Source organism: Lytechinus variegatus, chromosome 2 (assembly GCF_018143015.1).
Source record: "Lytechinus variegatus isolate NC3 chromosome 2, Lvar_3.0, whole genome shotgun sequence".
NCBI classification, from domain to species: domain Eukaryota; kingdom Metazoa; phylum Echinodermata; class Echinoidea; order Temnopleuroida; family Toxopneustidae; genus Lytechinus; species Lytechinus variegatus.
Genome location: NC_054741.1, coordinates 53,920,787 through 53,945,334, shown reverse-complemented (window position 1 = coordinate 53,945,334; position 24,548 = coordinate 53,920,787). Strand labels below are relative to the sequence as shown.

Sequence of the window (24,548 nt, the reverse complement as noted above, 5' to 3'; positions counted from 1 at the left end):
AAAAAAAATCTTGAGTTGAATATACTTAGCTGACCTGAAATGTGTACTCAGTGATATGTTCGTTAATGCTATTCAACAGTGAATGAATACTGATAGAAGACAGCACCTTCAAGGCAAAACGATGCAAAATAATACTAAAAAATACTGTACTAGTATATTTTGTGCAGTGCAGAAATTAACTGGGCAAAGCAATTAATATACCCCTCCCCCTTCCTCCGCTCCCTCGCCTCATAAATGTACCATACTATACAGGTAAACCAGCATAGGTTGGCCTTCCTTTAGTAAAAGAAAAATCACATAACTCAAAGCATTTTCTTGGACCAGATTATGCATAACAAGTTTTATACACCTTTTCCAGGTAAAACTTCCCCAAAGTCGAACAGATTTCCATGGTCCCAGTTTGACTTGCACATCTTCGCAACTCTTTGTTAAAAGGGGTCCAGATTTGAAATGTGTGGCTGTCCTATTCTTATGAAGTACAATAAGACCGTAGGGGGCAGTTTCACCAAACCACTGTAAGCTCTTCATCTAATCTTTGTTTAATATCATCTCCACAATAGATGTTCGTGAAATGATATAGTCTTGTAACACTAGTACCCAATTGTAAGGTATTACTCAGCGCACATCTTTAAGCGTGTTAATTAAATAAGTATTATGATAGTATTGTGAAACTCGCCACGGTAAGGTATAATAAACATTTCTAAGTATGTTCACAAAATATGGTTATGGATAGTTTCATGAAATCAGCCCATTGTAACACACACTCTTGGTAGTAGGATGTTTATGGACAACCCATTTGTAATATAGGAGTAAACAGATTCACAAGTCAAACTCCGTGATGAGACACATTCTACTGACTGCTGAACATCTCATAAAGTAGCCTGAGGTTAGGATCCTTTTGGCACATCTGACTCGGAACCTTATCCATTACCTAGAGAGAGAAAAGAAAACAAACATTTATAGAGAAAGTAGAAAAATAGGTATAATTGGTGAAAGTGATTGGACACACTGTTTATTGGAGCGTTGTGGCCCAGTGGATTAGTCTTCGGACTTTGAAACAGAGGGTTGTGGGTTCGAATCCCAGCCATGGCGTAATTTCCTTCAGCAATAAACTGATCCACAATGTGCTGCACTCAACCCAGGTGAGGTAAATGGGTACCGGTAGGAAGTAATTCCTTAAAAAGCTGTGTGTGCTATGAACGCCTAGCTTAGCCGGGTAATATAGGAGCGCCTTGAGCACCTAACAAGATGGATATGTGCGCAATATGAATACCATATATTATTATTATTATTCCAATGCCATTTGGATGTAGTAACATGTATCTTTCTGATGCAAAGTTCAGGATAGATAGTGTTTACATTCATATCTCCAAGGAGATGATAGTTTGTTTTATCACATGAAACCAGAAGATGATTTGAAAACATCGAATCGAAGGAAATGGCACCTAAAATCTAATAATCTGGTGAAATTTGTAATGTTTTCTTATCATTTTGCATCAATATATATTCTCACAGACATCTGCTACAAAGTATGACAAATCTTTTCACAGGAAAACTAATGCGAGCATTTTCAGTAGCTTATGACAATTAATTAATTTGTTCTAAATAAGATGTTTTTAGAAGAAAAAAGAAAATCTATTACCTTTCTGCAATGGTCAAAGAGTTGATCAAGTCTATAGATCTCTGCTTCAGCTTTCTTCCAATTTCCCTCTAATACTTTCATCTAGACAAATCATAAAAAGTAATGCAATATCAATTCAGGAAAATGCTTAGTAATTGTAAGTGAATACACTGTAAATAAATTTTTTTTAAAAATGCTGATCAAACTTGACAAGTGTTCTTGGACAGGCTGCATGTTTTGTCTCATCTCTTGCATAAAATTAATTAATTTCATGTAATGAGCAAGCCATGATAATAAAAAATAAAATACCATTTTTCATATGAAGAAAACAGATTAAAATCATTTCAAATAGGTTCAACCAATACGATTTCAGGCATATTATTGGAAATGCCCAGATTTTAAAAGACTATTTTTTCATTCATTCTTAATTCAATTCATGTATTTGTAAAGCCATGATAGTTTGATAGCATTACCATTTTTCATACGGGTAAGAATACACATTTTAGACATTAAAAAGTCTATTTTTTCCATTCTTAATTCATTTGATGTATTCCATAATTGGAGAACACTACATATTTCATATGAATGAGAAAACAGATTAAAATAATTTCAAAAAGGTTTGACCAATAGGATTTCGGACATAAAGGAATCACCCACATTTAAAAAAGCTTATTTTTAATGAGTAAAGAAAGCAGAATAAGGGGAGGGATCCTATATTCAAACCTGATAAGCCACATTTCAAGACTGAAATGTCTTGAAAAATACTCCCTTGCTTGAAGATCCACTAACAACTGGAACAGGCTACCTTGTTTTCTTGAAAGCATTGGCATCACCATCCTCTTAAACACACCCCTAATTAATGTGGATTTCAAAATGGACTCATAAGCCGACGTTTCAAGTCTCATCAACCAAGTAAAACTATACAATAGGTAATTGATTTTCTCACCTGTTTTCCAGCCTTGCTTTGAAACAGCTCATAGTCTTCCTGTCGTTTGAGGAACTTCATGCGAACCTTGTCCAGCTAAGAGAATCGCAGACAAATAATGAGAATTATTCACATTTCGTTGTATAATTAGTATATCAATAAAAATTGAATGATATAAAAAAAAAAATTATTCACATTTCATTTGACTCAACTATCTGATTAAATAAAAACTTGAAGCTGACCTTTCCAATCTTCTTGTTCAAGTTCCCTTATTTTCAGTACCCTGCCCAACTTCACTTCAACTGTCTCTGTATGAGTAGAGTGACTATGAGAGCACATACGTCTTCCTTCAAAGGGAATTTGATTTTGGCAGAATGCCAATACTCATTTGACCTCAATTTACAAATAGTCAATTTTCTACACATAACACTTAGTTTCATCTTTAAGAGGGCATTTCCTTTTAGCAACTTGCCAATGCTCATCATTTAATCCCCTAACAAAGCATAATGAATAATCTAACACATCAACACTTAGACCTTCTCTCTTCCAAGTCATGATTTTCTTATAGTAGCCTGCTCATGCTTACAATGGTTGATCTTACACAGAACATTATTAAGATCACATATTGAGGAACAAATTGATCCACAATTTTCTGCACTCAACACAGGCAAGGTGAGTTCATTAATCAAAGCTCGAGCTAAATCCAAGGTAATGATAATAATACCGTGCCTCTGAATAATCAATGAATAGACAATGCTATATAATGCAATTTTTATTATGACTACTGACCTCTTTCTTCAAATGGAGATTTTCTTTCAGTAGTTTGCCCATGCTTTCTCCATCCCCAGTAGAAGACATGGATACCTGTTGATACTTTGAGGATAATGCCTCATACTGAGCCATCACTATTTCTTTCTCTCTGGTAACCATCTTCAGGGATGCTCTAAGACCCGATATCTCTTCTTCCATGGCCTAGAGTAGGGAAGATGCAAACGATGAGAAGTCACATTTCAATTCATGATACCAATTCTACTACATTTGATCCATATCGTTAAAGTAATCAAGCTACTCGATAAGTAGACGAAATATCCAAAACCATGGCATGGCCTCTTCTGCTGCATGTGTTGTATATAATATATGCATGAATGACACAATAGGGGCAATTCCATAAAATATGTACATGCAACTCCCTATTATGCTGGTCTTTCCTGAAATTATTTGTCCCTATTTACTAGTTCACATATATAGGTGAAATGCTTTCAAATTATCGTGAGCAGTTTATATATTGAAATAACAATAGGTTGATTTTGTTACAAAAATGGAATTGCCCTGCAACAAATGTTCCATATAATGGTGGAGTCTGTGGATCAGATCTTTAGAAGAGGGGGAGGTGGAATCTGCCATGGAGCATGGAGTATATTCTGGTCTGAAATCACCAAGTTGAAATAAGGGTAATAACAATACAATGATGAAAAAGAAGGTAGTACCTCTATCTTTGATTTCTGATCTGAGAACCTTGCCAGGTTGGTAGCCATGTCTTCTATCCTTTCCTGTGCATAGTCCAGAGCCTGAAGCTGTTCGGACGATTGTCTCTGGGCGTCTACTAGACTCTGCTGGAGCTGGTTACGATAAGATAGAGACTCCTCCAGCTGCTCCCTCAACAGCAACACTTGATTCTCAGAGCGCTGAAGGGTCTTCTTAGAGCCCTTGTCCTTCTCTTGACTGAAACAACAATAAATCAGTGTTGCTGATGATTTCCATTGATCATTTTTTTTACAGATGATGAAATATATGAAACTGTTAAATATATCAATACTTTAATGCACATTTGATACGAATCCTGGAAAGACCAAAATCTAGCAGCTTTGGGGCTTAAATTCAGGACTTATTACCAAACTGTAATTTCATTCAGAAGTATCATAATTAATAATAAAATGTTAATTTGAAAAATAAGATATATAAGAGCAATTAAGAGCAACTATGCAGTTTTGTAGATTATTCCAACATAGCCTGGGCTACAGAGGGTCAAACAATTATTTTGCATTATGCAGTAAATCCACTTTCTTTTTGTTTCCTTTAGGCATTCCACTTTCACATTTCAAGAAAGAGTGAACAACCCCTAGAAAAACAATCATGCTCACATTTCATGTTGGAGTCGAGACACTTCCTCCCTCAGCTTCTCCTCATTTTCGATGAATGCAGTGAACATCTTGGAGAACAGTGTCTTCAAATTCAAAACCTGATCAGGTAGCGCCTCAACAGGCTTCTTATCTTGGTCATTGCTGCCGATGGCTTCTTTTTCTTCTTCCTGTTGGTCAATGAGAGTTCTTGGTCTTGGTACTGAGAAGGCACTTGAGCTGGACTGACCAATGACCACTGCTGGCGAACCATCTTCTTTTCCTTTCTGTCGACATGGAGTGACTGGGTCATCAATACTCGATGTCTTGCCAGGGGTTTCAATGTGGTCGACTGCTCTGAGAACAGAGACCACTAAAGATCCTGGTTTACCAGATGACTTCGAGCGATGGTGTACATGACTTCGTTGTTCTGTGACAAAACCACTTGATGATGCTCCTTCAACCTGTTATAAGGAAAATTTGAAGTTTAATGAGTTCAACCTTAGTACCATATTAGAAATATTCACTTTTACTAATCTGTAAACAGGTGGAACGCCTCTGGCAGTCTCGCCTGCATGGCGCGATTCAATATAGCAGCAGTGCTGACTTTAAAAACAACTATAGAATAATTATTCACAAAAAATGCCATTCATATGATAATATAATACTATGTTCATTGACCCCAAAGGATATTTGACCTTGATGGTGTGACCGAAGACTTGTGAAAGCTGATTAGGAACTAGATCCATAAACTTTCAAAATTATGATGACATTTTAAAAACTTTAGGTTAAGATTTGATGTTGACGACGCCAATGCCGCCATCGGAAAAAGCGGCGACTATAGTCTCGCTCTGCTATGCAGGTGAGACAAAAGTAAACATTGGTATTCTCAAGGCACTGATTAAGCTAATCCTAATACGGAGCCCTTTTATCAACTACTCTACCGCATATAAAAAAACCCCAGATCATTGCAATTCCATATCCCGAGACGAAGTCTAATGGATTAAGTACTCAATTTGATAACCTACTGTGTAGTGGAACCAGATAGTCCCTGGACAAAGTCTAATGGAATTACAGAATTCAATAGTAAATGGGTTAATAGGATAACTAACCTTGTCAAGAGTGTGATCCGCGAGCTTTGCCACTGCTGTTGAGATACCATGAGTGAGTTGATCAAGAGCTGTAGTAGCATCGCTAATCTCTGAGGCTTGATTTAAGAGCATCCAGTGAGCTTGGGCCTTGGTATGGTCTAGCTCACTCTGAAGGGATTCTACCTGCTCACTGTCAACAAAAGAAAAAAAAATGGAAAAAATAGGTACATAACAATTTCATTCAATGCTTCCTACTCTTAATAGTCAATTACTCGTCTAGTTCTTTTTATGATTGCATATGCATACTTCTCTCTCTCTCTTCCTTATTTTTATTTTTTTTCTGCAGAGTGGATTTGGCGCAACATAAATCCTATCTCTTATTGTTATTATCATTATTATTATTATATCATAGAAGGCTCTGTGCCCTATTTTCAAACGAGCTTCATATAGGAACTGAACACAACATCTCTTTGGAAACAAAGAGAGCAGACTGATTTTTCAAGACAATGACGAATGCTTTAGCACAAATAATTGAAAACACTTGACATTCATTCTAGATGTTGGCATTGCTGGCTTTCCATAGCTTTGATTAATTGACCACTCTGCGTAAGATGATCTCTGATCTTACCACCTTGGTATAGTCAAAATTCCAACCCACTGAACTCTTGCTAAATGACAACTTGCCAGTAATAGGAACTTCTATCTAACAAAATGTGATTTCAAGTTTAGTGTAGGTAATGGTTCAGAAGGTACAACTTAGGTTGCCTTCAATAGGATCCAAAAATGATTCAAATCACATCATTGATAGCTAAACACCTAGTGATACCCATTCCAGAACCAATGTCATTTCAAATTTGTTGCTGTGCTTACTTGACCCAACATCAAAACCAACACCAAAAGATCGACACCAAACTTGAAATGAGCCAATGGACTGTACCTGAGAGATGACATGGAAACCTGGAGTTGTCGCCTGACCAGCTCTGCCTCAGACAATGCTGCTTTACTCCTGGATAGTTCCATACCGGTGATTCTCAGCTCATTCTCTGTCTCTGCTGCAGACTCCTCCAGGGCTGTCCTCTCCTCTTCTAGGAATTGCTTGTTCTCCTGGAACTGTTTCTCTAGTGTCTGTACAAGAAACCAATAATAATTTATTTTATTAATACCAAGAAGGAAATATTTAGTGAAAGACCCAAAACTAAATTTCCTTTATTCATGCAAAATGGTACTGTCTCATGTGACTTTTATAAAACATTTTTTATCATTAGCATTATGAAACACCACCTAGAATTGTGATCAACCTTAAATTGTGATTAGTCAAAACTTAATGACAATTCTTTGTAAGACAGGGCCCATAACCTTGATTCTAATTCCTACGATCTGCTAAACATTCCGACGGGCTAGATTTATAGGCATTCTTCTCAAATTACCATTAAACCCATTACCTGTTAAGTTTTTATTCAATAACTCTACCTCTGCCAAGTGTGAATATGAGAACTCACATTAAGAGTCATCTTTATTGATTATTATAAGGTATTTTTGTGCAGATAATTTACCCTGTTGGCACAAGAAAATCAACTTGAAAGCGCAGCATTAAAAATCATCTCCATTACGTCTTTTGTGAAAAGTAAATGCTGAAATGACAATGAAAACAAGCTCCACGGATTGCTGGATCAACATGGCCAATGTATTTACAACTTACGTGGCTACAGGTGCAACTGATGCACATACATACAGCCCATGCACAGGAAATGAAGGGTCAGGGTTTTGAAATCTCCGACACTCAATATTTGGCAAAAATATCAGTATAAATCATTTCTTTGAAAGTGGGTTGCCCAAATTGTAACAATCCAGCATTCAGTCGAAACAAAACCAAGAGAAAAACCAATTACCTTTAGTGTGGATTTGACGAGTTGCAACTCTGTACTAGCATTCCTGCAGGTTTGCAGTTCAAGCTCCAGGTCAGAAAGCCTGGTCCGTCTCTCTTCATTCGTCTTCTTTGTATCCTCCAGCTCAGCTTCCACAGAGTAGAGTTTGGCCTTGGTAGAATTCAAATCGACACTAAGGGAAAGCTTCTCAGTTGATACACTGCCAAATGAAATAGAAATTGTCATGCATTACCAAGTCCAATGTAAAATTTAGCACACATCAATAACAAAAACAAATCAATAATAAATCAGTAAAACCAATATATATTTATTCAATATTAACAATAATGTTGAATGAAATGTCATAGATCATTTACTGCTGTGTAATCCTACGAACACAAATACCTTTACCCGTGCTGTATGATCAATTTTTATAAATAACAAAAAGATGGTATGAAATCGTTTCTACCGCATTCTTAAAGGAATTTGTGACCTAAGCATAATATGCACTTGCAAAATGATTACAATGTTACAACTCCCTCTCCCAATGGAACTTGGTATGTATTCCCCCACCCCCCATCCCAAAAAAAAAAAAAAAAATAAATGAAAAAAAGAATAAAAATAAATAAACAAAAATGAAAAGAAAAAATAACTACAATCTGTTAAATGTGACATGGAAGTAGAGTTCTCAAAAGAGTTGTCAAATTAGAGATGCCATCAGTATCATGAAAAAACGTACTGCCTATCAAAATGAAATTTTGTTCTGGCAAAGATAAAATCTTCAAACTTTACTGTTAATGAATTAGAAATCCAATTATTTCAACCTACCTCTGGCACTGCTTATGAAGCTGATCGATGGTTTCTTGCAGGTTTGTTTTGGTCTGCTCCAGTTCAAGTTTAATTGCCTTTTGCTGCTCAAGCTGTACCATGATGGCTGCCTCCTGATTACGCTCTTCAAGGAAATGGGCTACCTCCCTCTCCTCCAGTTGAGTACACTTGATGGACAGTTCTTCGATTTCTTTGTCTTTCTTGGAAATTTCTAGGATAAAGGTCATCATGAATTTGAATGTTAAATGAATTTAGCAGGGCAAAATGGGCATCACATTTCTACCGTCATGCAAGTTTTTGCTGTGATCACACAATCCGCAGCAAAGATCTTAGCAGAGGAGCATAATGTCCCCTCCGAAACTATAATATAACCAGAAATACCCTAGGAGTACTAAGGTTTGAAAATACTTTACTGAAAGCTCACCCGTATCTTTAGATTCTAAGGTTTCTTGTAGTTCCTTGTACATTTCACATCTACTGTTCTCTGCCTCCTCTTTCATCTTTCTCATTTCTTCCATCTTCTCATTGTTTTCCTTCATCTTTCTGTCTCCATCTTCGATCTGATGTCTCCATGCTTCCTTTTCCTTCTCCAGACTGGTCTTATTGTCCTCCAATGTCTTCATCTAAATAGAGAGACAAAGGCAGAAATTTTATAGGGATTTCAACGTTCAAATTCTCAACATTCAATACAGTCCCATTTCACTGTATTTGGTTGAATATGCTGTCCAAAATATACCATTTCATGAGCTATTCCGATATTCCTAAACAAAGTAATAACAGATGTCAAGGTGGCCAATGATAGCTGGCATAGTTTGTGCATTATTCCTAAAACATTGAACTTTGACCCCAAAAATAAGGTTTGAAATACAGCATTGAAATATAGAGGTGTTTCACAAATATATATGTGACTTGAAAATCATGGTGAAAATGCAGACGAGCACATGACACTAAACGTGCAATCTCAGTAAAGACGCGATAGCATGCATCTTTTCAAGATGATGTAGCCAATGCGATGATGCGTTATATAAATACCGCACACAGCCATAATATACGGTCGACTCGTAGTCACACTTTCTGAAACACCTAAAGTCTATTACATGCCCATGAGTGTGTCATTTTCATTCTTATGTTTCTCACCTGTGCTGTTACTCTATCACGACTCAGCATCGTCATCTTGAACAATGATTCCACATCTTCAAAAGTCTTCTTAACAACACAAAATTGATCCTTAAATCAAGAAGAGAAATGGAGGGATAAAATATAAAGTATACAGTAAATGCAATTCACAGAACAGTATTCTATTACAATATACAAATATTTGATGGTATGCATGAGGTAATATTTTGCAGATTGCAAATAATCACAATCTGTATATAACACAATATGTGAAATTATTAAGCTTATCTCGCGCGACAATGGGGTATCCTAAATATCTGCACGAGAAAATAAAAATGCATGATTGTGCTTTACTGCACTGAGTGTGAAGCGTATGGCATTCAAATTGACTGCAAATATTATCCAATTTGTCTACTGTATCCCTGTAGATGTATGAATGCATGAAATAGAGTTTTGAGCTCATTCACTCTCTTTGCTTCTCCATGAAGGAGTCTACAATCAAACACTCTCAACATAACACTTCTACACAGCAAAAACTGAATGACTAAATACTGTTTTCATACTGCAGGCGAAGTGGAGTTACTCTGGAGTAACTCTGGACTGAGTTGATATGCTTGTACTGCAGACCGACAATACACCCCCTTTGGAACTGGCAAGCTCCGCAGCGGTGTATCAGCAGTTGTTTCAGTGGTTTCCAAGCGAGTTCGCGCCATAAGTGTGGTGCATGGAATCTCCCCCATGCAGAAATGTTAAGCGCAAGATAGGCGATACCGCACTCCAAATGCAGACTAACTCCGTTTGTAACCCTCCTCTCAAAATGGGTGAAGTACTCCGCTTTGCATCTGGATCGAAAATATTCCGAGAATTTTCATACTGCTCTCCATCTGGACTCCAGATTAACTCCACTTCGGCTGTCAGTATGAAAGTGGTATGACAGTCAACCAAATATAAGGCTCCGTGACACAAAGATTAGGGATTATCAATATAAATTTGAAAGAACAATTCTGATTGGTTCCTAGTCAGTCTAAGGAGCAAAATGCGTATGCAACAATGATCTTGATAGTCCATTTCATTCTACAGAGCCCAGGTTGCCAATAATTGCAATAAACTGGTCAGTCTCAAATGCTGCCTGTACAGATGATAACAAACCTGTATTTGAATGGCTCTGTCTACTGTATCCTGTAGCTGCATAAATGCATCAAGTTGACTCTCAAGCTCATTGACTCTCTGTTGACTCCTTGTATAGTGTCTCTCATAGTCTCCTTTCCTGTACTGGGTCTCTAAATCAGACAGCTGTTTGATTGCAAAGAATATATTACATTTTTATTGCATTTGGTCTCTGAATAAGAGCAATTAAATAGCAAACAATAAAGTAATAGTATATATTATTGTACTCAGTCTTTGAGTCTAATAGTTGTTTAATAGCAAAGAATACATCCCATATGATAACCAAGATGGTTAGTAGACAAACTGGTTGTATGTAAACTAGAATTAAACTACTTGGTATGAAACTCTCACTTCCTGTACAATGAACAGACATTTTACTCTCAATATCTTGTTACATCCCACCATGAGTTCTGTAATACAACAAATAACATTTGATTGTACCTCCATGTATGTAATGCCATATAGGCAACTACATACATATAACTCAAACACTGACTGCGATGTTTGCTTTTCATTGGATTACTCTTTCTAGTAGTAACTATGAAATACAGTCCGACCTCTCTTATCCGGCCTCCCCTTATCCGGATCTCTCTATTATCCGGACGCACACTTGCCGAGATTTTTTTTTTTTTAATCTAGTACCGGTACGTGAGGAAATGAGATTTCAATCTAAACTGAATCCTATACGTAAACTCACTTTGATTACATATATTTCCCAACACAGTCACCCTACACCAAACATATTTTTCATGAAAATATCTCACCCAAATCACCAAAAGAAGTTTAGGAATGATAATTTCCAGTAAATTAGGGTGCAGCACAAACATTTCATCACGTTTCTCTTTTTGCTTCGCGGGAAAAACAACACATGTCTTGCTAGCCAACTTTAGGCCTCAATACGGACAGCGCCATCTATCAAAATTGAGCCTATAGTCATTGTAACAATGGAAGACATTGCGAAGCTGCGATACCCGACGCGATGATCTAATTTTAAAACTTGGTTTCATCGAGTCATTCTCTTTCTTTCGAGGTATGCTCGATGTATACCTCAGTCATTTTAGCAGGTAAATTATCCAAGAGTTTTGGCCATCGATCGATTTAATTTCCATGAAAACAATGCCTATAATTTGCACTGACTCTGCAGTGAATATTGTCCTTACAGTACGCCCACTACAATAGAGTAGCTTCCGCATTTGGCCTGGGGAGGCAGTCGGCAGCATAGCTGCATGTATTTAATATTGGGTCTCCCAGATCCGGATAAATCCCTTATCCGGATTGGTGCTGGTCCCAACGTGTCCGGATAAGAGAGGTTGGACTGTAGAGCCATTGGCTATCAGTCCTCAACACATTCCATAGAGCCAACAAATCAAAAACATACACTGCAATCAGTGTCGGAGCAATCTAAACCTTTGCCATTTGGCATTCCATAGATACAATCAAATGCCATTTTTCTATGTTCGAGAGCACAGGGCCGGAATGGACATAACTCCCTGCACAGAATCTTGGTACCTGTTGCTGATGTTGCCTGTAGGCCCTGCAAAGATCATCTTGTAAGTCAATTATCTGTTGTTTATAATCCTTCTTCATCTTCTCATTATCATCCTTGAGACTAGACAACATCTGGGTTTTCTAAAAGAGAAATAAAGGGAATCATTCAGCTGATCATTTCCATGAAACCTACATCAGAACATCAGATGTGAGTCTGGATCAACTCTAAGAAGAGTATTATTGAAGAACACACAATGAAAACACAAAATAAATGCCAAGAAGCAACCCTTTTCTTACACAAGGTTGTTATAACCTACACAAATCTTGACAAAAATTTCTGCTCAACTCTCAGTTTGGCAGTACAATTTCTAACTCTTCTTAATCATCTATGAAAAACTTTTCCTATCTTATAAGGTATTAAACCTGAGCTTTATGATGTACATGAAATATAATAGAAAATCAGCTATGCTTGAAGAAGAACTTAGAATCTTGGTTTCCTTTTTTTTGCTGGGGCAAAATGTATACTACCAAAGCTAACTTCAAGTACTCATCTAAAGTGATGATCAAAAGCATCTAGCGACATCGCTAAAGCAAGAGTAAAATATAGTAAATATTTCATAGTTCAAATGAACTTGTTTAACAGAGTATACAAAGCGATGACCTACCTCTCCAAGTGCTGCCTCCAGTTGAGCTATCTGCATCATCTGTTCTCCAACCTGAGACATCAAATCTTCTATCTCTTTATCAGCCGATGCCTGTTACAAAATTCAGTTTGAATTTATTTTACTAACTCAGATTCCACATTATACAAATATATTTACAATATTTATATATAAATTGTAAAAATTAAAGAAAAGGATTATGTGGCCTACCACCACAAAACAATCATTACAATTTTGAATTTTCTTGTTTTTAGTCAAGATGGAAAGAGAATCAATCTACACTTTGAAATGATATATGACTTGTTATGCTTCAGAGAAGAAAACCTTTTCAAATAATTTACTTTTCAATAAAAGGGAGAAAATGGGTCTCAAAGCATTCATGCATGCAGTAAAAAGTTGAAATTTCCACAGCTCAAAAGTATTAACACATACATCCTCATTTGGAAATTGAGCTGAAACTTGGCATAATCTTTAGACTCATTACGTTCTCAGCCAGAACTTGTCCACAATTGTGTTTACAGTGAAGATTAGCCAGCACAAGACTAGCTCCAGAGGTGGGCCAAATGAGTGTTTTTTTTAAACCTTCCATTTGGTCTTTTGAGTGCTGCAGCAAGCTCTGTCCAGTTTTTTTTTAACTGTAAACAAGTCTTGGAATATGCATGGAGTATGATGATTTGAAGAGAAGACTTTCAGTATATTGTCAGCAAGAGAGAATATAATTATAAACAAATATCAAAAAGCTGAAATGATCACAAAGTGATTAAACCAAATGCTTATGCCACCATACAGTGACTACTAATCAAGCCACCATTCATCACCAGGTTTAAACAAAGAAATGCATACCCTGGCCATTCTCTTCAACTGCCCCATCGTATCTTCATTCATCAGCACCTCCTGCTCTTTCTTCTGTATCTGTTCGGTAGCGAGAGTAAGTCTTTGATCTGCCTGAGCCTTCTCGGAACGTAGCATCTGTATTTCAGTCCTAAGGAGTTGGTTGCTGATGGCTGCCGTTTGAACATGGCTTACTAGCTTCACCGAATCCACAGAGTTTGGACTCATACTAAATCTGAAAGGTTATGTGTAATTATAAAATACAAACTACCCTTAGGCTATGTTTAATCCACACTTTTCATCCTTAGAACCATGGTTTTCAAAGACGTTTATTTCAAACCATGGTCGTGTTAAATCAATTTTCGTTGGTCGTAAAATCATCTTTCAAAATGCACACACAAACTGCTGAAAAGATGCATCTTCGATAGACGATTCAGCAGAACCAAAGACAAACACACTTGATTAAAAGCTTAAATGGTGTGATCATGATTCTACATTGAGCCTTCTGGTTTAGACATACATGTACACTCAAACTTAATTATTTCTTGGCTCAACAATAATACATTGAGGTGTCTTTAAAAAGGTGAAAAGCATTAATGCTGTATGGTCACAAAAAGGATTAAATAGTCTACTATTTATGTAAATTAATGTACATTTACATAAGGATCATCCATCAAAAAATGAGAAATGCTCAGTAATCAATAAAATACATTTATTGAAATAATTTCTAGTCTAACATGATTTAGATTCCCTGGGAAAAATATTGTAAACCTAAATTTTAGATCACTTACCTAAGACTTGGCACAACTGGTGGTGAAGTGAGCGTTTGGGTGTTGGTGACCAGAATAGGAGTCATTGCTGTGTTACTATCGGTAACCTGATGTGGAGTTGTTCCACAATTCATATCAGTCATCCTAATAGGGGTACATCCCACTTCTTTGTCTGCAGTTGCTGTTGGTGAGGTTCCAACAGCTGTTTCTGTCCTGTTGGGAAGTGGTGACATACCGACTCCAGTATCAATCAGGTGTATGACTGGCATCTCGGTGCCACAGTCTTCAACCTTGGCAGGGGAGGTCCCCATAGCGGTGCTTTCCATCTTCACAGGTGTCATACAGGATGAGGTGTCTTGGGAAATCACTGGGGAGGTGGCAACTCCAGAGGTACACTGCTTTACAGGGGTCCCCACCATCGCATCACAGACCTCCAGCTTTCTGGCATCTGAGCCGCAGTCCGCCATCTCTATTCCCATGTCTGTTGACGAGTCTGTGACTTTGGTTGGTGAAGTATTCGTTTGGGCGTCGCTGGGTTTGACCGGAGTCATTGATACACCTACAGAAGCTGTATTCAACGGCGAACCAATCATGGCATCTTTCAATTGGACAGCTTCAGTCTCTGTGCTACTCTCCTGCAGAGAAACGGCATTGGTTTCTGTGAATATTTCAGAGAGTTTCACAGGGGTAATAAAGGTCTCTGTATTCACAATATTCTTTGGTGTCATATTGGTGGAGTTATCTATCAACCTCAAAGGTGTATAGGTGTCTCTGACTTCATATGACAAACTGTTTCTTGAAACATCATTCAATCCTGGAGTTGTGCACACCCCAGTATCTTGCATGAAAGGAGAATTGGTTCTTTCCATAGCATTCTTGGAGCCATACTGGCTGTGAACAAAGCGAAGGAACTCATCTTCATAGCTGCCCAGGCTGTCAGCAGAGTCATGACGCAAGATAACTCCGGCTTCACCATGAGCCAACTCTCTCCTGGGTGGCAGGAGCATGTATCCTGGAGATGAGCCAGGTGGAGTTCCTCCCTCGCTCAGAGAAGCAAATGCATCGAGAAGAAGGCTGGTGCATGGACTAGCGCACTGCATTTTCACCCTAGACGGGGTAGTGTCCGCAAATGAAAGGCTTCCTACCAAACTATCATCAATGTCAGCATCGAGGGTGCCTTCATGTCCATCATCATTGAAGGAAGTCAAGGAACCATCTTGAAGATTATCCTCTGAGGCATCACGAGGAGAATCCAATGAATGGTCCAGGCAAGAATTCAGTTTGTCCTCATATTCCATTCTGACAAGCTGAAGCTGCACAGAAAGGACAGCATCAACATAGGTCTGTATGTCCTCATCCGATGGCTCTGGTCTTGAAGAAGGTGATTTCAGAGTTTGGTTGTAAGTCATTACCTCTGAATCAGTTCTGTGGGATGGTTCATGTGCCTTTACACCGAATGAAAAAAAAGAGAGAAAAAGGTAAAAATATACGGACTGTCCAAAAGTAAAGGTATTTATACAAAGATGCTGTAAATAGGTATTTCAACAACAGATCTGGCAGAAATATATATATATATTCTTTAGATTCTTGATTTTATTAACAAATCAGTGAAGCACAGCTTAAAATTTAGCATATAATGGTGACTAAGCCAGTGTGGTAAATAGCAAAATGACAACTCTCAAGATCAAATTAAGTTTTCTAGGTTGTGGTTTAACAATGGATGGCCAATTGTAACAGGTATCTCTAACAGTACAAGTTCAATTTGTCAGCTAATTTGATACTCAAAGCAGTCATAACTGACTGAGAATAGTTACTTTAAAAATTTTCTTCTCCATTAAACATGATTAAAATTCAAGGTAAAGATAGAAAACATAATTTTTTCAGAATTTTAATTCTAACACAAAGTTAGACCATGACCTAAGTTAAACCAGACTTCAGAACAAGGGGCATAGAATGCACATATCCACTCTGCTGAGAGAGCAAGATGCTGTTGTCATTTTTCATCCTGGCTTTAGCACGGCTGGCCATCCTGTGGTGCACAAGCACTCCAACGAATCAATATTCCTACTGATCAGGTACCAATTTACTTCACCTGGGTCAAGTAGAGTACAAAGTAGATAGATTTCTTGCTGAAGGAAAGGGTGGTATTTGAACCCTTGACCCTCTGATTAAAGAGCAAGAGTCAGAACCACTGGACCACAATGCTCCCATATTGCACATCTCTAGAGGAAACTAATGCCATGGCTGGGATTTGAACCCATGACCCCCTGACTCAAAGGCAAGAGTCAGAACAACTAGACCACAATGCTCACATACCTCTTGGTGAAGGGAATGAAGAGCACTACTGATGATTCCCTCTACATAGGCAGAAACAGCTTCATCAAACCAAGGCTCATTGATGTCTTGGCCATGCTGGACATCTTCCACAGTGTCAGAATGACTTCTGACCTTTACGGGGGAAACGCTTCTTTCCATCTTTGGCTGTTGAAAAAAAAGCAAAGAGCTTTTCAGTTTCATTTCATTCTTTAAAAGAGGACAATTCTAATAACCTCTCATACACAGTGTAAAGTACAGGGCTGTTGGATGACCGATGTCATATTCACAGAGGCATACTTTGGTTAACCATGGCTTACAAATAGTGTGGAATCAACAATCAAATATGGGGGATTAAAACGTTTAGTGAATTGGTACAGAGAATGTGCCATCTTGTTAAGAATCAATCATCAAACAAATGACATAACACACACTCTAGAATATGGCTGCACAATATTGTATATTTGGATATTTGATTATCACCTGCTTTAACCATATCTAGGCCGGGGGGGGGGACTCGGAGGCCCCCTCAATGAATGATGCGATATTTTCGACGTGCGAAATTCTTTGACCGCACCGCTCGCTGACTTTTTACTTTCAGGTCTTGCGCAACTTTTGAGTACAATTTTGTGTCACCCGGATATGTGATTCCGAAATTACGCAACATTGTGTAAGTGCATGTCAGACCAAATATTCATAAATGTATGATTATTTTTAGTTTTGCTGGTCAAAATGTATTTATTTTATGCTTTTTATGATCTCAGAAGAGTCCCCAACAAATTTTATTGAAAAAGAATGAAAAACAAAAGGTAAAAAAAAACAAGGAAATACATAATTACAAAAAACAATATAATACATAGGAAAATGATTTGATATCGCAATTTTTTTCATATACACTTGCTAACAATACCACAAAAGAGTTTCTTTACCAAAAATTAGTACATTTGGAGCTTTATTTTGGGAGATAGAGGATAAAGTATGATTTCGCATACTAATTATGCATAAATTAGCATAATCACTTAATAGCGATTCGCATGAAATAAATTACTATACAATTTTGTAGATTATGTCCCAGGCAACCCACGTGCTAATTTTCGGCACGATCGCACGGTCAAGATCTCAAGGGGGGCCTGGGAAGCCCCCCCCCCGCCATATGAACTCCAAAAATACCCTGACCTAGATAGGGTTAACATACTCATAATAAGTTATCCATAGTTCTGGATAAATCATAGCTCAGAATGAATCTAATCAAATAGCCTAATATTGTAGAGTCCCATCCCTCAAGAGGTCATTCACATACCTGATGTAATGTGGTGTTACTTTTGACCAGACCCAGTTCAGATTGAAGAATCTGATCAAAGAGATGAGTTGTAATAGAATCTACAACACTATCATCTGGTTTAGGTTTAGTGACACTGGCAAGGCTGGGTGTGGAAGCACAGCTCTTGGACCTGACAGAAACAAATGAAGCTAAATGTTAAAAGAGATCAATTCGTTTTGCAAAATTTGCTTCAGACAAGATGAAACATACATCATATAAATAAATAAATAAATAAATAACAAATACCCGAACTTATTAGATGAAATGGAAGTCATTAATAATATAAAATTAAAAAGGTGAAAAATGATTGAGGCATCCCAAACACCCAACTTAAAAGCACTCTAAGGGACGTCCGTGTCGCTGGTCCGGTGCAGCAGCATGCAACACACAAAGACCATGAATGCTGGAAAAATGCCAGTATGGTGGTAGGTAGCCTTATCAGCCTTATCACAAATATCTGACCACTTGGCTCATTTATAAAGCTCTCTAGAGCCATTCCTTTCTGACCTAGAAGACTGCAGTTAATATTGAATAAACAGATGAATCAGTGATTTTGACTGCAAACCATAGACAAAGACACTACTTGACTTTAATGTAAGGCTTGTAAGGGTCTTTTTTTAATAGCATCCACAATCTAATGGAAAGTACATCCTCGAAATTGAAATTGCATTTGAGATGTTTTCATAAACTATGAATCAAGCAAAATGATTTTCTCTGTGAAAAACTATATTATATTCTATGTGCATTAACAATATACTAAAAAAATATCCAGTGTGTGTACATAAAATCTCTGGCAATGAAAATTGTTGCAACGATGGGATTAAAAAGTTAAGTTAAAAACACAAATTTATTTTATCTTTTAAAGGTCAAGTCCACCTCAGAAAAATGTTGATTTGAATATAAAATAAGAAAGTTATGACATTTCAAAGTTTTGCTTATTTTTAACAAAATAGTTATATGAACGAGCCAGTTACATCCAAATGAGAGAGTCGATGATGTCACTCACTCACTATTTCTTTTATTTTATTGTTTGAATTATGCAATATTTAGATTTTTTTCGAATTTGACGATTAGGACCTCCTTGCCTGAAGCACAAAATGTTAAAATAATGGAATTCCACGTGTTCAGGGAGGAATGAAACTTCATTTCACATGACAATGACAAGAAAATTGAAATATTTCATATTTCATATAATGAAATACAAAAGAAATAGTGAGTGAGTGATGTCATCAGTTCCCTCATTTGCATACCGACCGAAATGAAGCGAAACTTAAAAATATCATAACTTTCTTATTTTACATCTGATTTTGGTGAAATTTTCAGTGTTACGCTTGTAGAATTTTTCTCTTTTTATTCAAATCATGTTTTTTGTTGGGGTAGACTTGTCCTTTAAAAATTCAATAACAAGCAAACTGGCCACTCACTTCTGTCTTTTACATGTAGGTCTCTTTGGAGTTTTTGTCCCTCTCGTGGCAGAGCCCCCATCTAGCTTCCCTATCCCACCTTCATTCCGAAGGGCCTCGATACGGGGTAACGATGGCTTGAGGCTATGCTTCCGAGGTTGCTGGCCTTTCAAACCCGACCCTGGTCCATTCACCAGAGCTAGAGGCTGCCTCAACGGAGTGAGGGGCGTGTGAGGAGAGCCAAATGCTTTCATGGGGGTTCTGGCCCTTCCAGGTACCTTGGGAGTGAGAGAAATTGAGTTAGTAATCATCACATCCAATCGTAACACCAACATAAAATAGATATGTTTCTCTTATAGTTTGAAGCTAGCATGATCTAAAAGCACATAGAACTCAGTGTAAGTCTAATCAATTGGACTCAATATACAAAAACTCTTCTGATTTAAACAATCTTACAATGTATATCCCTTGAAGCATCAAAAACTAGAACTCATTACTCCAAACATCCAAATGATTCCATACATGAACATCTTCAAACTAACTAAAATCAGGACAATTTTCCATTCTCATATGAAAATTGCTAAATATACAGTATTCATTTGTTCATTAGGGCATACTCTTGGATCCCTGCAAATTTCAAGCAGATTTTTAAAAAGATTGGATTTTTAATACCTTAAAATCGTCCTTCGACTTTGACTGCTTGCAAACTGGAGTGGCTATATGTACGGATTAACATGGTGACTCTAACAATTCAAGCATTAATATTTCTTCAATAGAATAGAAAATTGATTGATAATAACACTACACTACATACTGTTTTGACATAACACAATACAAAGCAAAGCAAAATTCCCACAGTACAAAATCAGTGGGGTGTTGTCACAGAGACCGGTGACAAGGTTAAAATGCTTGGATTACAAAACAGCAGACCAGACAAATCAAGTCCTTAAAAGTAGTATTTTACACAAATTGTGTTACAGCCATGAGTTGAATTATACTGTTCTTATTTTACAGTGGTCTTTTTTACTCACCATTGCTGCTAAACCAGTAGATTTGACATTTTCTTTGTCTCTCAGAGGTTCCGTCAACCTCTGAGAACGGAATGGCGTCCTCTGATACATGATTTTATTTTGTATTTTATCAGCTTGTCATCCCTTTCTGCTGCTGTGAGAAAAATGCAAACAGAATCAAATGTTATTCATTTGTAGTGCAAAGTAGGCCTAAATCATGGAACATCTCTGATGATATATGAATGACATCCATTAGGAAAACCTGCGGGCTGTATTCTGAATACAGTCTTAATATCTCATATTTCACCTTTCAGAAATCAATATTTCTGGGGAATGCCATCTATTTCATTGTTGGATTTTTTCTCTTAGCATGCACACAAAATATTAACTCAATCCTTCCTGGATTTTCTGGGCAATACCTGGAAATATTCAAGTATATTTTGTAGTATTTGAATGGAATTTCCATTAAAAACAATGAACGATACATGTATCACATATAAAATAAATTGACAAATGAAAATGAGAGGATGGCCCTACTCAGCAGCATCAATCACAGTGCTGCTGGTCTACAGAGGGGGCCTTCCCTGCATTTCCATCCATTTCCCATTTTTCTAACAAAAATTATTGAGGCAGCATGTACCACCAATATTTAGACTCCAGCCAACCTATTGATAATGGGTATTTTTTAGATCGGTGATGATTTCAATTGGTAATTTAAATACCAGTATTAGAAAATATAGGTGGGCAATTCCATAAAATATGTACATCCGACCGTATGCATGTGAAGCCTTCATGAAATTTTCTGTCTCTGATTTCTGGTTCTTTTGACAGTCTTTAATGCTCTCAAATTATCATGACTTGGTCAGTTAATGAAGTGAAATAACACTTGATGAAAATGGGGTCGGATGTACAAAAAAATTGATTATTTTACGGAATTGCCTCGATATATAACTGCAATAGGGCCAATAATTCTGAAAGAGATCCACATGTCCCCTAAAATTGGTCATAATTATAGCACTACATGTAGCCAACATTCTAAGAGGGCATTTTATTATGATGGGGGTCGAGTAAAAACGTATAATCTGGCGAATAATGCTACTTTTTCTCTTTTTTTTCTGTTGGGTCTCGATGCGTGAGAAAAATGGGTGCCATGCGTAAGATCGTGAGACAGACCCTGAATGCACAATGTGTGAGACTTGGTAGCTCTGAGCTTAACTGCCGATCCGATTTTCGATCTGATTTTTTATTCGATTTACATATACTTATAGACTAGGCTACATTGAGTCCCCTGTATGTACAGATCGCGCTAGAACTTCGGTCTCTGTATTTGGTGAGTGGAGACCAACGTAGTTCAGCGGAACAACCAACATAACAGAGACCAAAGCTTTTGGTCTATCACACACAGTCATACTCACTCACACAACATGCGAGGTTAGTAATACTAACCTCGCACAACGCATGTGGTTTCATAGTGGACTTTGACGTTTTCATTCATCACACGAATGTGAGGGAATGAAAAACGCCAAACGTTTCAGTATTTCTCCACTATCGTATTCTTATTTTAATGATTTAAGTTTGTTTTAAAAATGAATTGGAAATTATTTATAAAAGTGTTATCGCTTACCTCCAAGTCTCAACCAGGATACTCTGTTCGATCCGTCCTTAATACTGCGGTGGAAAGTACGCAAACAACAATCGAAAAGCAATTTTTCGTATCGAACATTCTCAATTCAAGTCGTCAGCGCATAATAGGAAATTGTACCAAAAATCAACAGGTTGCATCTCATGTATATACTTATTGGTAAAGTACGCCATCTTTTGACAAGATGATGATGAAAGTGGATTGAACGAGCAAGAAAATAATGCTGATCGCCTAGAATGCAGCTAGCTTGCAACACCGTAAACAAAGGTACGGTAGGCACTTAAGAACCAAGTTTGAAAGGACACTCGTAAAATTACGTCACTGTCGCGATGAATATTCATTAGATCGTGGTCGTGCGTGTTCAATACAAACTCTCTGCATGCATGCACTCAGTGTGTATTGAACACGCACGACCACGATCACGATATAATGAATATTCATCGGCCAGAGTGACATAATTTTACAAGTATCCTTTCAAACTTGGTTCTTAAGTGCCTACCGGCTTTGTGAATAACATCGCGCGCCCTCTTTAGGCAAAAGTTGATATCATTGCTGATCCAGAGGCATCTACGTGAAGATCACAAAAAATGCTCTTATTTTATTAAAAAAAACAGCAAAGAGAATTCAACAAATGATCCATATCGGTTCGGTAAGTGTAATTATAATTCTTAGCTACGTCTATGATGTAAAGTCATACATGTAGTTATACAGTAAAAAGGGTGTGAAAGATTCGCGTGCACCAGGTGCATATGAATCCTTCACACACGAGACGATTTGAAACCATGAGTGAGTCACACTCAGACTCAGTCTGACAGTGACAGTCACACACTCTTCGAGTCTCAGCTCAGGCCTCAGGCTCAGTCTCACTTCTCGTCTCACTCAGTCTCTCTCAGACTTTTTTTAACTTTTTGACATTAGTAAAATCATCGAAATTTACTACACTACATACCCAAAGCTCTATACACAAGGACCCAGATATGCAAGAAGAAAGTCTCAAGTCTTCCAGTATCGGTTAGAAGAAACACAAAGTACTGCTGACACTGACTAGTGCTGACACAATTAACAGACGGCGAAATGTATGCGTGGGATCGATCGGAGTCTGTAACTGGTTTACGTTTGAAAAAAATTAAAAACGCCGCTGTGCATAGTCACATGACCAAATAAAACCAAGATGCAGACTAAAGATGGCGCTAGACTAAAAAAGTTCGGTGGTTGGGTTGACTTTATTCTCGATTAAAAATACATAAAGATAATAAATTATAATATACGTCTCTATGAAATACATCAATACGCCAATGCATGATCAATTAATGTAGCCTATAATAAATGTAACAATATTTTTTTTTAAATAACAGTGAATGTAATACAAGAAATAGAACACAGGGGTTATCGATGCCTTGACTTACTAGTCGAGTACACTGAACCTGTAAGCGATGAATACATGAATTGAGCAACCAATTACGATCATTATACGAACGAACGATTCAGCTTGGAGATGATGGATGGATAGATGCATGGATGGATGGATGGACGTATGTATGTATGGATGTATGGATGGATGGATGGATGGATGGATGGATAGATGGATGGATGAATGATCTGAATGAAACAATGAATGAATGAATGAATGCACGCAGTGGTGTGTGTGTGTGTATTTCAGTTTTGTCAGACGTGTATCAATCAGATATGATTATTTACGTCTGGGACCGACCTTTAACGTCACCATCCGAAAGACGTGACCAGGGCTCGAACCTCTGCATCAATTTGTAACTTCCCCACAGCTTGGATTACAGGCGCACGCCACAACGCCCAGTTGGACCGTGACCCGGAGGAGACAAAGCATTGGAGGGGCACTTTATTGTTTGCGAACAATGTAGTGCCCCTCCAATGCTTTGTCTCCTTTGGGTCACGGTCCGCCACTCAATGCACGAATGAATGAATCAATCAATCAATCAATGGATGAATCAATCAACCGATCAATCAACGCACGCATGAATGAATGAATATTGTTCAATTACGTATATAGTCTTCTTCATGCTCCTCATTTTTTTTCACTGTATTAGTTTTTTATGCATGTGTAAGCATCCACGAAGTATATGGTTAAATTGGGTTAAATCAGTAGGTAATGAGCAAAAAAAAAAAAATGGGGGGCTAGATATTGTTCTAGTGAGCGAAATTGCTAAAAAGCTGTGATCAAGTGGAGAAGCGATCAAAAAGTATGACCTTTTGAAAACGAAAATCTACTGATATAGCATTCGGAACATGAAATCATAATCACCCTTTTTCTCTTTGCTTGTTACTTGTCTTAGTCGTTACATTTTTTTTGGGTGGGGCTCCATCATGGTCCTTAAGCTCCTCCCCCATCTGTACGTCAGTGG

General features: G+C 37.5%; 1 protein-coding gene across 2 annotated transcripts; it reads right to left on the bottom strand.

Moving 5' to 3' along the window:
• LOC121408376 (golgin subfamily A member 4-like) lies at nucleotides 1-23,278 on the bottom strand. Of its 2 annotated transcripts, none has more exons than XM_041599834.1 (22): nucleotides 23,120-23,278; nucleotides 20,550-20,682; nucleotides 19,540-19,796; nucleotides 18,095-18,245; nucleotides 16,798-16,962; nucleotides 14,503-15,926; nucleotides 13,724-13,946; nucleotides 12,884-12,973; nucleotides 12,240-12,359; nucleotides 10,713-10,856; nucleotides 9,585-9,674; nucleotides 8,872-9,070; nucleotides 8,448-8,658; nucleotides 7,644-7,839; nucleotides 6,692-6,879; nucleotides 5,776-5,944; nucleotides 4,688-5,127; nucleotides 4,034-4,268; nucleotides 3,336-3,518; nucleotides 2,568-2,642; nucleotides 1,643-1,723; nucleotides 1-931 (listed from the first exon to the last, which is right to left on the bottom strand). In XM_041599834.1, the coding sequence occupies exons 2-22, from the start codon at nucleotides 20,637-20,639 to the stop codon at nucleotides 851-853; spliced, it is 4,812 nt and encodes a 1,603-aa protein (XP_041455768.1). In that variant the 5' UTR covers nucleotides 20,640-20,682; nucleotides 23,120-23,278; the 3' UTR covers nucleotides 1-850. The 2 variants fall into 2 exon arrangements, with proteins under 2 accessions (XP_041455768.1, XP_041455769.1); XM_041599835.1 differs by having other exon boundaries at nucleotides 20,550-20,679.
• Between the last annotated feature and the right edge of the window lie 1,270 nt (nucleotides 23,279-24,548).